This window comes from Kogia breviceps, chromosome 8, assembly GCF_026419965.1.
Source record: "Kogia breviceps isolate mKogBre1 chromosome 8, mKogBre1 haplotype 1, whole genome shotgun sequence".
Classification (NCBI taxonomy): domain Eukaryota; kingdom Metazoa; phylum Chordata; class Mammalia; order Artiodactyla; family Physeteridae; genus Kogia; species Kogia breviceps.
The window spans coordinates 17416620-17433225 of NC_081317.1; the positions used below are offsets into that span (position 1 = coordinate 17416620).

The window sequence follows — 16606 nt, forward strand, 5'->3', positions numbered from 1 at the left end:
TCCCCCGTGTCTGCAGAGGAAGGAAAGGACACAGGCAGAGCAGATAAACAGAGAGGACATATATGTAACAAAACAACCTGCCTCCAGTGGACATATCTTTGGGGATCATGAATATTTTACTTTAAAATGAAAGCCTCTAAGACATTATATTATTTCTGAGGCTAAGGGGGGGGAAAAAGTTGATAGTAATGGACAACTTTAATACTGCAGTAAAGTCCAGGAAGAAATCATTTGTTCCAGTGAGATTCTCATTTGCATCTTGGTATCAAATATCTCTTTAAGTGTCTCCTCACCAGGGGACAAGAGAAAAGGACAGAAAATGCGCCTGCCATTTGCAGAGGATACACAACAATAACAGTAACTGCTGATGTGACTAGCATTTCTTTTTCACGTATTTTTTTTTCCTGATTATAAAAAAAAGAGTCTGCAGCGCTTAGAGTACAAAATTTAGAAAATGGAGATGAATATAAATCAGAAAACAAGGATCTTTCCCACATCCACCGCACTCAGTTAACCCCTTGCTAACATTTTGTTGTGTTTTTGTTTTCCTTTGTTTATATTTTGTCTACACTTGTGTTTCACACAAAGCATTCTACGGAACATGAGTTCCAGTGAAACCTAAGAATGGGGCCCCTTGGTCAAAAAAATTTGCAAAATGCTGTGCACTATCTTCATATACCTTTAAAATGCATATTAATTTATTCAAGGTGCTGAGAAATTATACAGCTTTTTAAAAAATATATCTTTTTTAACTTTGTTTAGCCAGTGTTTCTCGGTCTTGTTTGAAATGGGGACCTTTTATGTGTACGCACAGGTATTTTACGAGATACCAAAGGACGTCTTATGTTTCCATGTTAGGAAACAAACAGTCTGTAGAAGGTGAGCAAACATAAATCGTCAGATAGTAAACGTGTTAGGCTTTGCACGTGGCCTCTGTCACAACTGCTCGACTCTGATGTTGTCGTGCAAAAGTAGCCTTTGTCTGTATGTGGTGAACGGGCTGTGGTTCTCTGGCCCCCAGTCCACACATAGGACATTTCAAGGTTACCAGAGGACTTCCACTGCCATTCATTTATTTGAGGCTCACAATACGCTTGTGAAACAAGATCAGCCCAGGTAGCCATGGTATCCGATGGGGAAACTGAGGCACCGTGCTCTCTAGCACCCCATGGCAAATCGCCCCCAGAGTTAGTGGAACCGTAAACCCATTCTTGCTTGTAGGGTAAAGGGGGCCATGTGAGCTGTAGAGCAGAGAGGAAAGGCGGGGTTGGGGCTGAGGTCAGAGGCCAGGAAGGAAGAGGCCTGGAGGTGGAGTCCAGATAAATCTTCCAGCGCCAGAGAGAGCCCTCACTCTAGGGCCGAGCCTCTGTGCACTTAGAAGAGGTGGCTGTTGCCCAGAGCCCGGGGCTGCAGGGTGGGGTTGTAGGCTGAGGCCTCTAAATGCTGGGCTCACGTGAGCTTCTTCTTCCCTCCCCAGGAGACGTCAGGTATGACGAGGCCATGGGTTACCCCATGGTGCAGCAGTGGCGGGTCCGCAGCAACCTGTACCGCGTGAAGCTCAGCACCATCACCCTCTCGGCAGGTGAGGACTGCCGCCCGCAGCCAGGGGACTTGGCGTGATTCAGCTCAGGTCCCGCAAGGATGCTGGCCCTGGAGATGCTGAGGGAATGAGGCCACGCCCCCCCCACCATCAACAATCTCACAGGGAGGGCGAATTGACAAGCAGGCATGACGGTGGTGTCCACACACTGCAGCAGGTCAATGCAGTAATGGGGCCGCTGTCCATTCTGGGGAGTCAGAGAGGCTCCTGGAGGAAGGGGTGTCTGAGCAGGGTGTGGGGGATGAATAGGAGAGAGGGGCAAATGGTAACCTAGGTCACACTTACATTCGCAAAGTACTTCAGGCGTGTGGATTGTATGAGTTCTTTCAGACACTGATTCCTCTGGTTTCTCCTGGCTGATTTCTTTTCCTGCCCATTTCCTACTCAGCAGTAATGCATTCCCTGCTCCCCTCCCCCCACCAACACACACACACACACACACACACACACACACACACACACACACACTGCTCACACTTTGTCCACATGAACCCTGTGCTTCAGCTGATGGGGACGGTTTGTAGTTCTCAAAATGGGACATTTTCTTTCTTGTCTCTGTGACTTTGCGCATGCTGTTTCCTCCTCCTGGATCTCCTTGCACATCCTACAGTACTCGGAGATGCCTCCCCCATTAGCTATACCCTTTGGAATAATTCAAGGAATTCCCTGTGCTCAACTGCCTGTGTTAAAGCACTAACAAGTGCTTGATTCACATCAGAATCCTGTCTGTCTCCCCCACTAACCTGAGAACTGTGGGGAGGCCTTGGGTCTTATTTATTCCCGTACCTTGCATTCCTGTACTTTACTGGTGCTCCTTTTTGATGAAGGAATAAAAGATAAACGAAAACTGAAAAGTAAGGAAAAGAAAACTGAAAAGATGGGGCCTGGCCTTGGGTTTTCTACCCTGACTCTTACTCATAACACTGCCACTGGGTTATTGTCCAAGTATCTTGAAATGGTGGGCAAGCTCTTTTCTTATCTTTTCTCTTTCAATATCGCTTTGTTCGTGAGCAACATGGAACTCTTTTAGCCTGGGTATTGGGACGTATAAATAGTAATTATGGCTGACATCACCCAAGCACTTTATAATGTTTCATATCGTAGGGCTTACAGTCTGGAGAGGAAGGCATTCTTTATCACTTTTTGTTTGTTTGTTTTTCATATAAGGAAACTGAGGGTCAGAGAGGTTAAGTAACTTGCCCTAGGTCACACAGCTAGTAAGTGGCAGAACAGGAGCAGGGCAGGGATTTGAAGGCCGTGTTGTCTGCCTGGATAAAGAGCCACAGGGCATCTCCATGGTGTTATTTATTACTTAACAGAAACCATCTCATTATTAACTCTGCTGCATTAATTACCCAGCTGCATGGGTTAACAGGTTGATGGAGAGGGGTTGTTCTAATCAAGGACCCATTCTTTGAGCGCTGTTTCTGTTTTTACCACCACCCACACCTTTACACCGCACTTGTGAATAAGACTGCCGTGTTCCTGTTAGAACTACAAAGGTGTATCTACTTTAATCAATAATGATGCTCCGGAGACCCCCCCCCACCCTTGTAAATCAAATGTTCGCAATTGGAGCTCATTTTGAATGTTGAAGAAGAGCTTGCTCTTTCACATTTTACTTTGATGGGGCACAGAATCAGTTGTTCTTATAATCATGGGCGTCAGTGTATCCGCCGTGTCCGGGATCTGTGCTGTGAACCTGGTTGAGTTGGGGGTGGGGAAGGATGCATGTGCAGACTCAGAGACAAATGGGACAGACCTGCTTTCAAGGTGATGCCTGTTGAAGGTGCAAAGGGTAGGTGCTCCATGCCAGGATGGTGGGAAAAGCTTCTTGGGGGAGGGGTGACTTCCTGGGGCCTGAAAGCATGGGTGTGACTTAGGGAGGAAGTGGGAGTCGGTTCCAGGTGAATCGTGGTGTGTGTGTGTGTGTGTGTGTGTGTGTGTGTGTGTTGAGAGTGTGGGAGGGATATACATAAAGAAAGAATGATGGAAATCCCAGATCACACTCAGGACAAATAAGAAAACTGATTTGGCCAGAGGTAAAGCCTAATGTATGTAGCTCATGGGAGGTGACCTTGGAGGCCTGGGATACCCAGGTAAGGTCATTGGGCTTTATCCATAGCAGGGAGGAGCCCAGAAGGTCTTAAGGCCCCTGGAAAAAATAGCTTGGTGACCTGCCTGTAGGAGGAGGAAGAGGGCAGGGGAGCAGTGGTTACTGAGTGATTGCTGTGCAGGCCCCATGCCAGGCACTGAGGACTCAGGCCCCTTTGGCATAGGACTAAAGGCAATGAAACAGCAAGGAGGCCCTTGACAATGGCAGGAGAAAGGACATAACTGTTGTTTTAGGGAGGCTGAGGCAGGGAGAGAAAGGGAAGTGATGTTACAGGAAGCTAAGCCAGGGATCAGATATGAGGACCCAGACTGTCTGCTGAGCCTGGGCCAGTGCAGCCCCCGGGCTCCAGCCGTGGACAGCTCAGGCCCTGGATAATTGGGTACATGGGAAGTGCGTGAATCCTGGGGTGAGAAGAGAAGTGGGTTGGAATCCTAGCTCCTCTGGCTGGAGGACCAAGGCAAATCAGTTCCAGTTTATGACCTTTGACTTGGTCATCCACTCGACAGGGCTTATCATGGTTGAGACCGCAGTGCTGGGCTGAGGTTAAATTAGACAAAGTGTCTGGAACATCTAGCAGTGTGCCAGGTATACGCTAGCTGCTCAGTAGATATCAGCTTTGATTTTTCCTGATTGTGATGTTCAGGTCGCCAGCTATAGGCCTTCCTCTGCTGTTGATTCCCTGTCAGTCCTAGTGTCTCGTGCGTCCACCAGAGAGAGAGAGCAGTCTTTGCAAAATAAGTGAGGGAAAGCTGCGCACATTTGGCTGACACCATGGTGATGGATAAAGCACCAGATCCAGGCTTGTCATTTGCCGGCCACCAGCCTCCCAAGCCTGACCACCTCTGCGTGCTGCTCCTCTGTCCAGGCTTCACCGACGTCCTCAAGATCCTGACCAAGGAGAGCAGTCGGGAGGAGCTACTGTCCTTCATCCAGCACTATGGCTCGCACTACGTCGCAGAAGCCCTCTATGGCTCCGAGCTCACCTGCGTCATCCACTTCCCCAGCAAGAAGGTCCAGCAGCAGCTGTGGCTCCAGTATCAGAAAGGTAAGCCTGGAGGGCTTGCTGGAGGTGGTGTCCAGATGCAGTGCAGAGGTAAGGCTGCTGGGGAGATAACTGAGCTCCCTGGGAGCTAAATCGTGGCTCTGCCCCATAGAAACTGGGTGGCCTCAGGCAAGTCCCTGCCCCTCTCCGGGCTTCTCCTTCACTGTGGATGGAATGAAGGGCCGTGTGATGATTTCTCAGGAGTCTTCCAGTTCAGGCATTGCCTGAGAGCCCAGGGTGGTGGTCTGGACTCCAGAACCCTGGCCTTCTACTGCGTCCTCCTTGTTTCCCACTCCCTTCCCTCGAAACAACTGCCAGGGTCGGCGGGCGGAGGAGGCTGTGGGGTGGGAGTGGTGTCTCCTTGACACCTTCTTCTCTTCAGGCTCTTGCAAGAACCCAAGAAGAGCTCTGGCTCCTTTGGGAGCGATCACCTCATGTCTGGGGGACAGTTTCAAGTCTCTGCCATGGAGAGACTTTTATCCTCAGGGAGGGTCAGCACATCTTATTTCCCTCCGATTCTCAGCTATTATCAGAATTGGAATTTCCCAGATGCAGGAGACCAGTCTGTGCCACTCCCCTTGGGAAATCCATTCCCTTCCCACCTCAGTTTTCCCTTCCTGTGAAATGGGTACTTTAGCCATTCCTGTCTCCCTCCTACATTAAAGGAAAGTGGTTTATGCAGTAGCATTTTGAGAAAGATGGAACTATGGCATACATGCATTATGCATTATAACAGGTCTAAGTAGTCACAGCCCCATTTCACAGATGAGAAGATGAATCTCAGATAAGCCAACAAGTCAAGTGCCCTGCAGACACACATAGCAGGGGGAGGATCACTTCCTGTTACCATTGTTACTATTATTATCAATTAATTTGAAAAGAAAGGCTCTCTATCGAGGGAAAGGGTGAGGAGTAATGTTCAAACGTGCTTGCACCGTCTCCGTATGGACCAGCCATCCTATCTCCAAGAGCCCGATTGACCGTAACTCCTAAAACCACGGAATGTGGGAGCCACGGAGACCTGACGGGTCTCACGGGGCTCAGCACTCCCATTGCACACCTGGGAAAACTAAGGCTGAAAGGGAAGAGGAATCTTGCTCAGAGTCACACGGCTCCTCCGGATAGAGCCAAGGCAGAGCCCAGGCAGAGCAGGACGCTGCACGCTGCACGCTCCGTGCCTAGCTCTTCCCGTGCTGACCCTCATCCCCAGCTGGATGGAGCCCCAGCCTTTGTCTCTTCCCGAACAATTCCCTTTGCACTCTCCACCCTGCCATGGTCTCACCCCTCCCTTTCTCGTGTGTGCGCCACTGTTTGGGGCACCTGGGGGTGGTTTATAGGCGCAGGGGAATAATTGAGTTGTCTGGGAATATCTCCGGTTTATGGCTGTGACAACGACAGTCTTTAAGGAAGTGCATTAAATCAATAGAAGTCTCATTGTGCTACCCTATAAATAAGGTGACACATCATTAAGCAGGGCAATAAGCTTCCGGACTTGGAAGTAATACAATTAGGTTATGTTTATAAAAACCTTCACTCACTGTGGCCACTGAACCAATTTGCCTCATCCGGCATTTGGGGCCTGGGACGCTGCGCTAATGCTGAACCCCACCCCATCTCCACCCTCGGCTGCTTCCAGGCCTTGGACTTTTTCCCCTCCGGAAAATGCTATTTCTTGTATACAACGGGTGCGTGGGATCTATGGCAAGTAAGGTGGGGAGGAGGGCAGACAGAACGCTGAAACAGCAGCTGGGGACCCCCTTCAAGACTCAGAGAAACGTCAGGTTTGCCGCACACTTGCTGGGTGAACTTGGTACAGAAGGTCTTCCTTCTGGGCTTCCAGGGCACAGGCACTTTTCTCTCTTCCCTCGTCCGTGCTCGCTCCCAGAAGAGCACAGCGATACACTGAGGCCGGCTGATCTGTGTGTGTTTCTCCCTCTCTGTCTCGACCTGATGTGACCACCTGGAGGGCACATCAAACACTGTCGTTTTACTTTTTAAATTTGCAAGTGATGGTGGGGAGGAGGTGGCTGAGAAGCTGGGAATTTTCCCATGAAGGACAGAAAGAACTGGACTCAGAGATAGTTGGTGTGTGTCCCTTCTCTCCCCAGCCACCTATGTGTCATTGACATCTATATGTCAACGTGTGTCATTGACATCTGTGAAACCAGGGTTCACTGGGGACCGGGTCAGGATGAATCTGGGTTTGGAAGCTGATCACTCTTGGGGCGGAGCTTGTGGGAAGAAAATGGATTAGAACAGCGTCAAAGTGGGACAGACAGGATTTCAAGTCCCGATACCTCTTCTTACATCCCTGCCAGGAAACCTCGGGCAAAGTAACTTCTAAGTTTCAGCTTCCTTATTTGGTAAGTGAGGGATAGTAATTTCCTTACAAGGCTTTTGGGAGAATGAAATGAGATGATACAGGTAAAACACGTGGCACGTGATAAGTACATAAAAGAAACAGTAGTTTAACGTGAAGTGAACGTTACGGACATCAGCTGAGGATTTTAGTCCTGGCCACAGCTCTTGCTAATGTGTGGCCACAGCCCTCATTTCTCCCTGAAAAGCACCTGTGTCACCAGTCCCTGCAAATATCTTTTCAACCCAGCAAGCGAGGAGGGTGGGGTGCTCCAGGATTCTTTGAAATCTATGTCTAGACCCAGATGGTGGTTTCTTCTTGGTAGGAAAAGCCAAGGCTGAAAGAGCAGGCTGTGAAGAGGCAAAACGGGGTGTGGGTAACAACCACAGACATCGTACAGCCCTTCACAGTTTACACACAGCCTTCCTTTGGTCCTCCCACCTACCACTTGAGGCAAAGAAGGCACAAATTCTCACCCCTTATCTTAGAGAAGGGAAATCTGAACTTAAAAGAGATCGGGGGCTTACCGGGGCCACACAGATTGTTACTGAATGAGCTGGTGTTTAAATTCCAACCTGAGCCCACATCGAGTGTCCCCAGACGTTAGAAACAAATGTCCCAGCCTTTCCAGGTTCACTAAGGATGGGGGGGGCTCTGGCCACTGTTGTGATCCAGCCACTAGAAGTCATGGAAAGTCAAAGGGGTTGGGGTGAATGTGTCTGATTAAAATATCTCCCACGAGAGTTTTATTTCACTCTCATTCCCCTAAGTGCTTCTAAGTGTGTATTCCGTGGCGAGGGGGGGAGTCACATTTATCATTCATTAACCTCTGGTTCACTGGTACTTCCTAAGTGTTTCTTCTCTGCAGACCTCGCGCCACATGCTGGGGCGTTGCGGTAGGCAAGACATGGGTGCTGTCCTCACGTGGGTCCAGCCTTACTAGCCTTCCAACAGTTTGTCATTCCTGTGATAGACTTTTTTTTTAATCTACTTATCATCGGCTGGAGAAAGGCAGGTGGCTGGCACGTGGTAGGGAACCAGTCACTGTCAGATCATGGCCCATAGCTTGTTTCATGTACCCGTTCTGATGAGCTGGGGAGTGGCTTTTCTAGACCACTGTATAAAGGTCACTGGGATCACTGGGAAAGAATGCTGTGATCAATGAACAATATCTGCTCTTTGCAGAAGGGGCGAGTGGTCGTCCATACCTTTGTATTGTTTCCCTGTAATAGGGCAAAAGGAAAGCTTGAACAACAGACCCAGGTTCTGATGATGATTCCAGAGAGGCACTGGGCATGCCAGGAAGGACTAGAAAGATTCAGGCAGGGAGGCGGGGTTTCCTATCACCAGGTGGATATTATGGGCATTCCACCAGTCTAGAAGGGACTGGAGCATTGGACAGGTCAGTTAGATGGTACCAGCCAAAGCCAGGAAGAGCTGGACCTTAGAAGGCAACTAGAATAGCTTAAGTCATCCCCAGAAGCTCCAGCCCAGGTATGATTAGCTTGGAAGCTGTTCAGCCTGTCAGGTTCCTTTAACCATCACCTCTGCTCCCAGGCCGTGCTCCAAGCTCCACGTCAAGTTTTTTTTGCGGTACGCTGGCCTCTCACTGCTGTGGCCTCTCCCGATGCGGAGCACAGGCTCCGGACGTGCAGGCTCAGTGGCCATGGCTCGCGGGCCCAGCCACTCCGCAGCATGTGGGATCTTCCCGGACCGGGGCACAAACCCGTGTCCCCTGCGTCGGCAGGCGGACTCTCAACCGCTGTGCCACCAGGGAAGCCCCCACGTCAAGTTTTTAGTTTCTTGCTGCAGCTTAATATTTTCACTATATGCTACTGTTTTCTTGATGCACCTATATTTTGAAAAGCTACTTTACTCCCAGTTGAGGCTTCACTTCACTCTTTGACTTGATAGTCACACATTCTTCCTAGCCATGACCTCGACACATGAGTCTTATATCATGATTAAGACTCTCTGTATAAAGTTACCCTTCTTCTGGCTATCTTGGATAAAGACTTCCTCATTTGCAGATAAAACACAGGTTTTGCAGTCAGATGGACCTTGGTTCAAATCCCAACTTCCCTCTTACAAGCTGTGTGATCTTGGGCAAATCGGTTCACACTCTTAAGATCTACTTTCCCATATGCAAGATACGGGATCCGATGACAGCATAGACACATCAGTGATGGACTTATTTATCTGCCACTGAGCCAGGCATCTAATTACTATCTTGATCCAATCCACTCCCTCCACCCATGGCTGCCACATACAGTCAGGTAACTGTGATCCCAGATGTGTGTGTGTGTGTAGGTACACACGTGTATATGTTGGGGCAGGGGGGGATATGGCTGCTACTTTACTCCGCTCTCTTGTCAGTTGACTCAGCACTAAGGACTGGGGTAGACCGGACTCAGGTGGAGAGGGACTGCTGGGGAGGAGCCAGTGAGGGAGGGAGCCTTGGAGCTCTACTAGAGAGGTGTCCGTGACGCCTGCACTTTTGCTATCCCTTGTCATTCTCTATTCAGAGGGGATAGTGATAAATGCAGAAATTACGAGTCTGACAGGTTTCCTGAATTTTCCGTTGCTTCTTTTTCACGGAGAAAGTGACTATGGAAGGTAAAGGGTGTGTGCATGTAAAGGAATTGTTCATTCTGTGTGTGTGAGAGTGAGAGACAGACAGGGACAGAGAGACGGAGAGAGATTGACTGAGGGAAATAGGAGGAGACAGAAAAACAGAGATAGACACAGGGAAACCAAAATCCGCAAAGAGAAATGGAGAAACAAAAAGTGTAGAAGAGAAAGTGTATGCGATTAATATGTCTTTTCCAAGTTTAGAGACTCGGTGACCCTGATGAAAGGACATTCTCCTTGTGAAGGTTGAACTGCTCTTGAGTTTAGATTGGGAGAGCCTATAGCATAGAGATGTCCCCACAGATAAATGCCTGTTGCCACCTTTAAGACATGTTTTATCTCTATTATAATTTCCCAAGACTGTCCAAAGGAATGAATTTCTGCATTTCCATTTGAATTACAGTGCCCTTTTGAATGTCACCTGAAACATTCCTAGATTACTCTTTAAAGGGATTTTGGCTGTTTGAAAGGCAGCTCAGGGGTTGGGGAGGGGGAGGAGAAGGGAAAGATGTAGTCAAGTGTCACCTCCTTTTGTGAGGACAGGTGTAGCCAAGGGGCTGATGGGAGCTGGAGAACTCTCCCGGGCTTTCAGTTTCCTGAGGGAACTTGCTTCAGAGCTACCAACCAGACATGAAAGGCGTCAATCTCAGAGCTGAGACCTGCATGGCTACTGGTCTACTTCCCTGGCAAAATCATCTGGGGGCGGTTTTCAGTTCCCATTTGCTTGAGCGCTCATTAGCATTTGATGGAGCTGACTGCTTCCTGCTTGAGGCACTGTCTGTGTTTGCTTCCGTGGTACCAGATCTTCCCGGTTGCCCACCTTCCTTCCTGACTGTTCCTTCTGTGTCTCCTGTGCTGGCTTATTCTCCTCTGCCAAGCCGGTCAATATGGTTTTGCAGGACTGCCCTGTCTCTGTGGGACTCTCAGCCACGCTCTCTGTTGCCATCCCTACACTGTTGACTCCCACGTTATACTTCAGCCTCCAAGCTCTCTCCTCTGATATGTGCTATCATGGCAGCTCTCTGCCTGCCCCGACTCTGCCCCACACAGCCTAGAATTGTTCCAATGTTCTGGTGAAAAGCACCTGTATCTGTTTAGAGGCAGAGCCACAAACCTAGAGATCCTCAACATCCTCCCTCTCCCTCGCTCGCCCCATTTCCAAACCATCCCAAGTCTTATCAGTTTTAATGACCGAATAGCTTTTGAAATTGACCACTTCTTTCCACCTCACTGCTGCCACCATAATGGCTTGTCTGGACTCTAGCGTTGGCCCCCTACCTGGTCTCCCTGCATCCAGTCTTGTCCCACATCAATCCAGCTGCACAGCCCTGAGGACATGGATCAGTCAGGGTTCTCCGGAGAGAACCAACAGGATAGATGGGTAGATAGGTAAAATTCTCTTTATTATATATGATATGAACATATATATGATATATATTCATATGATATTTATGATATGTATAATATATATGAAAGCTATATATATAATTGGTTCTGTATCTCTAGATGTATGTATGTATATATATATACACACACATATCCAGATATATATATATATATATATATACATATATACATACATGGAGAGAGAGAGAGATTTATTATTAGAAATTAACTCATGTGACTATGGAGGCTGAGAAGGTCCAAGCTAAGATCTCAGCAAACTGGAGATCCAAAAGAGCCAGGGGTATGAGATGCAGTTCCAAGGCCGGCAGGCTCTAGAACTGAGAAGAACCAAGGCTTCAGTTCGAGTCCAAAGGCAGGAAATGATGGACATTCCAGCTCAAATACTCAGGCAGGAGGAGCTACATCTTACTCCTGGGAGAGCCAGCCTTTGTTTCTATTCAGGCCTTCAACTGATTGAATGAGGCCCACCACATCCACATCAGAATAGAGCCATCTGCCTTACTCAGTCTGCTGATTATTTTGCTGAAAACACCCTCTCTGACACCCTCACAGACACATCCAGAATAGTGTTTGGTCAAATATCTGGACACCTCATGGCCCAGTCAAGTCCACGTAACAATTAAGCATCATGGGTTGTCTCTAAAATGGAGATCCCATCAAGCCCTTCCTTCCATGGAAACTCCTGGGTGCCTTGTCATTGCCCTGAGGCTAATTTCCAAACTCCTGCCCATGGCTTCAGGGTCTTCTCAGACCTGCTGTGTCCCCATCAACCTCCTTAGCCCCATCTGTCTCCACGCTCTCTGCCTTCTAGTCACATTGAACCTCTTACTCCTTAACTATCACTTGGGTTATAGTCTCAGCCTGGACAAGGTCCCAGTGTGCTGATGGGAGGTGGCTGAGTATCCCTTGCCCCTCCCCTGGCCCCTTGGCCTCTGGGCAGCTGTTTATAGCATAGGTGTAGCTCTGGGCTGGTGTTTTTTCTTGGAGAGGACAGGAGGACGTTAAATATGAGCTGGACACTCTCGAGCCTGCAGCACGCCAAAGGAGACAGCCAACTTATTTCTCCTCAGAACCATGCAAAAAGACGATACAGGATGTGGTTCGTTACATACAAATAGGCCCACGAGACTGCTGTTTCTACCAGATGAAATTACCAAAAAAAAAAATGCATTGGTTCCCCGGTTTAGATTGAGTCCATCTGGAACAGAACACCCTAGTATTTTTCCTATTGGTCCGTTCCAAGAATAATAATCCTCTGCATGTGCTCAGCACAGTGCATCTCACAAAGCACTTCCACATACATTATTTCATCCAATTTACTCCTCACAGCCAGCCTGTAAGGTAGGCATCATTATCTGCGTTTCACGCTTGAGGAAACTGAGGCTCAGACCGGGGAGATGATTTACAGGAGTTCACCCCAGGGAACTTGGCAGAGCAGGGGTTTGAACGCAGGCCGCTTTAAGCACAAAGACCTTGCTTGTCCACCTCTATCACAGCAGCCTCAGAAACCTCTTCAGATGTTGGCTTCAGACCCAGGGGAACTGCCTGCTTTCCTGTTCTGTCTCTCTCATCCACAGTTGAAAGAACTGGGGAAAGCCGAGACTCAGAGTTTAGTCCCTCAGCTCAGGCAGGGGTGGAAGTACTCTCTTTTTTCACCCCTCTGCACAACATGCTTCTCTAGCATAACTTAGGAGCAAAGTTATAAGGTAAAGCCAAACCCTAAAACATCAGGGCTGAGAGAGGCCTTAGCAATCACCTAGCCAGACCTGAGTTTCCCTTATGTGTCAGTTATGATCAAATGGTAGTGAAATGCTGCTGAAAGAGATTCTGGGTCAGGACCGGGCTTGGTGGGGTCAAATCACTTAGCAGTATCTGTCGTGAATGTGAGAGTAAGAAATGGGGACTCATGTGTAAGGTGTTTTCCATCCCCGTCTAGGTTAGCTATTCCCACTCTACAGATGGGAAAGTTGAGGTCAGTTTAGGTAAGCCATTAGGACCTGCCGCTGCAAAGGGGGAAATTGAATAACCAGCTAGAGGCATAATTTGGTCTTTTCTTCACCTGAAAACCTACAGCAAATTCAAAGACTCCTAGTCGCCAAAGCCCCCCGCGTGCTCATAGATCACGGAGCCATTCATCTGGCAGCGTGCCTATTTTCTTATTTCAAAATTCCTGCACACACAAAAACACATGCACAAATAACATCCTTTCCTGAACCACTGGAGACTGTCCCCATTATCCTAGTTAGGGGACGCATTCAGAGATTGACACTCTTGCAAAGTCGCTACCTTGATTCTATTCAGACTGGGGCCAGACCACACTTGTTCCCCTGTCACAGTCCCATCCCCAGGAAGGTCTCACAGGGACTCAGGGAGCAGGATTTTAGATACGACCCTTCCCTCACATCAGTCTTGCTCTAAGAATGTGGAATTTCCCTGGAGACGAATACGGGCCTTTTGTTTTCTCTCTGCCTTCAGCCCCCTTCTGAGAACGAAATGGTCTGGAGGGAAACACAGATTCCCAGGTGGAAGCTTTTGCCTTCCCAGGTCATTATTAGCAGGTCGAACTTTGCACCCTGAGGGCAGCCTCACCCACAGATTCACACCACAGGGCGCCTTCCCTCCCCTGTCTCACATGTTCCCTTCGTCCCTTCCCAGCCCTCAACTTTCCACAACAGTGCTCTGAGCCCTTGGTATATGCCAGGGCCTGTGTCCGGTGCTGAGGATGCCAGGGTGAATGAGACATGCTCTCTGCTCTCAGAGAGCTCACAGTCAAATGGGAAAGATTTTCGGCAGGTGAACACATGATTACGGCCCTTTGGATACATGCTGTGACAGGAAAGCATAAGGCGTGTGCATGTGTGTGTGTGTATGTGTGTGTGTGTGTGGTGTAGGGCCGGGGTGGAGGAGGCGAGGTGGGGAGGTGGGCCCCTAACCCCCTGGGATGAGCTGGGAATTTCCCTGGAGAAGATTCTGAGCCGAGCCCTTTGGGGGGTGAGGGCATTTGCCATCTAGGGAGGTGGAGAGGGATTGCACAGGCAAGATGCAGGCTGGCTGTGCGGGGCAGCCTGGCAGGCGCTGGGTCCTCCCAGAGCGGTTGGGAGCAACAGCGCCTGCATCCCCTCCGGCATTCCTGAGGGCTGCCATTGGCTTCTTTGTTAGGCTTTGTATGTCTTCGCGCCCCTGCCATTGGCTCTGTCCACAGCAGAGAACTCTCACAGATAGGAGAGGCTGAATCTCCAAATGCCTAAAATTCAGTGAAAACCAGGGACCGGTATGGGAGGTACCAGAGGAATCGTTGGAAAAACATCTGGACCTTTCGGGGTTGTTAGGAAGATGATATGAGATCTTGGGATCGATCGGTCCCTAGTAGGAACTCAACATGAAATCAGCCATTCTTACCCGCTCCTTACCAGAGGGTACCTTTCAACAAATAACAACATACAAGTCAAGCTGTTTGTGGGTCATCCATCCCATTTGCCAGATGTGACTTAGGGTTTTCTGAGCCTCAGTCTTTTTATCTTTAAAATGGGCCCCATCGCGCTTGCCTCACAGTGTTGTTATGAGAATTAAAAGAATCGATGGCTGTAAAGTGATTATCGCTGCACCTGACATATAAGAAGTGCTCAGGAAATGCTAGCTGGTATTATTATCATTCATTACTGTGAGACACAGTCAAGTTAGCGATGGTGCTTATCACTAAACAAAAAGCATATAATGAGGCAGCTCTTTCCAGTGCTGACTACGGCAGCCTAAGATATAAGCCCTCTTCCTGCCAGACTTTCTAACACCATGGCTGTTTGTCTCTTGTTGATCTGCCAGCCAGCTTGTGAATTTTGGTCCTGCCTGAGCCTGGAGGTGGGAATAGAAGGCAGAGTTATCAGAAAGCACAGCCTGGAGCCCGGCGGTGGAGCACAGGGGAGTGTGTTTGCACAGCCGAACACCAAGCTGATAGTGGTCCAGAATGTGTAGGGGTGTGTTGCGGGGAGGGCGGGGGCCGGGTGACAGAGGAGTGGGCAGCAGTGACTGACTTGTTTTCTATTTCTACTATGAAACAGTTAATCACGCGGTCTCACACGGTGTTTGTAAAATCCCTGTGAGGTCCAGGTTATCATCCTTATCTTCTAAATGAGCAAACTCATGTGCTCAAGGTCACGTGGCTTGGTAATAGGCAGAGGCAGGATTCTATCCCAGGACTCTCTGACGCCAAAGTCCACATACCCTACAGCCCCCCTGTAATGACCAAAGCCATGTACTGAGAACCACTATATGGCAGGAGATTTGCTGGCACTTCACATACATGATCTCCTTTAAGCCTCCAAACAGTCCTCTAGAGCTGGCATCTTGATGCCTGGGAAACTGAGACTCAGAGTGGGTAAGATATATAATCCAAAGGTACATAGGTGGTAAAAGGTAACTCTCTCTTGCCCTCTCTTTCTTCCGTCCTTTCTCACTTCAGTCCTCTCACCATTTACTTTTTACTACTATTTAACCACAAGGGGCACTCCAGCAAGTGCGTTCTCTCTGAGAGGCCTTTCTCTTCCTCCAAAGCAATGAGAAGGACTTGGTCAGCAAGAGGGAGAAAAGAGGCAGATAGACCAACATGATTCCAGCCTGCATGATGTCGGCCCGCTGGCTCCAGAGTCTTGTTTCCTAGCAACACCTGGGCTCTGGGTCAGGGTGCAGGCTCTGAGGCAGGCGTTAGAGGTGGACTTGACCAGTGATCCATTGGGTTGGAGCTGGCCTTGGCCGTCTTCATCTGATACACCAGCTCTGTGCCCCAGGGGTGCCTCCTTAGGGTCCTTGGGATCTGCACTTCTGTCCCCTCCCATTCCACAGGTGTCCAGGGAGATGGAAGACTCCTTTTGGAGCTCTTGGCTCAAGAAGCCCCTAAGGTCTGGGGCACCGGAATCACTGACATTTACAACTGATAACATCCTTAATTTAATAACGCTATTGATATAGATAACGAAATGGAATCCCAGGGAGAATAAGCAACTTGCTCAAAAGAATTATACATTAGTGACACAGGATTAGGACTCGAACTGGCTCCTTCCTCTCTCTTCCCCATCAAAGAAAGTGTGTTGGGAGGCAGTTCAAGGGACCATGTGATCAAAGGTACATCTTCTTTTGTTTGTTAACAGCTCTATTGAGATATCATTTACATACCACACAATCGAAGGTGTCTTTTGGGGCCTTCTTTGGAAGCGCTGGTGACTTTGCACCGAGACAAAGTTTGGGTTGAATTTCCAGAAAGGAACACAACTTTTCATTATTTTATAGCTGAGAAGACTCTCTAAGGAAAGTGAAATCGGAGGGAACCACTCCTCCCACCTTTCAGCCACATCCCGTTTTTCTATTGCAACTAACAGTCAGTGATTCAGCGAGGCAGCTGGTGGGAGGTGCAGAAGGTGGCATCATCAGCTCGTGCTAAATGTGACCCGAAGTGTACAT

The 16606-nt window shown here is 48.8% G+C and overlaps 1 protein-coding gene across 5 annotated transcripts in view; it reads left to right on the forward strand.

The window, feature by feature from the left end:
- Positions 1 to 16606, forward strand: part of ASTN2 (astrotactin 2) — a 911658-nt gene that overhangs the window by 664001 nt on the left and 231051 nt on the right. For all 5 annotated transcript variants that reach the window (XM_059071227.2, XM_067040875.1, XM_067040874.1 and 2 more), the window contains 2 exons: positions 1478 to 1582; positions 4582 to 4761. In XM_059071227.2, the coding sequence (XP_058927210.1) occupies positions 1478 to 1582; positions 4582 to 4761 (285 nt within the window). The remainder of the gene's footprint in view (positions 1 to 1477; positions 1583 to 4581; positions 4762 to 16606) is intronic.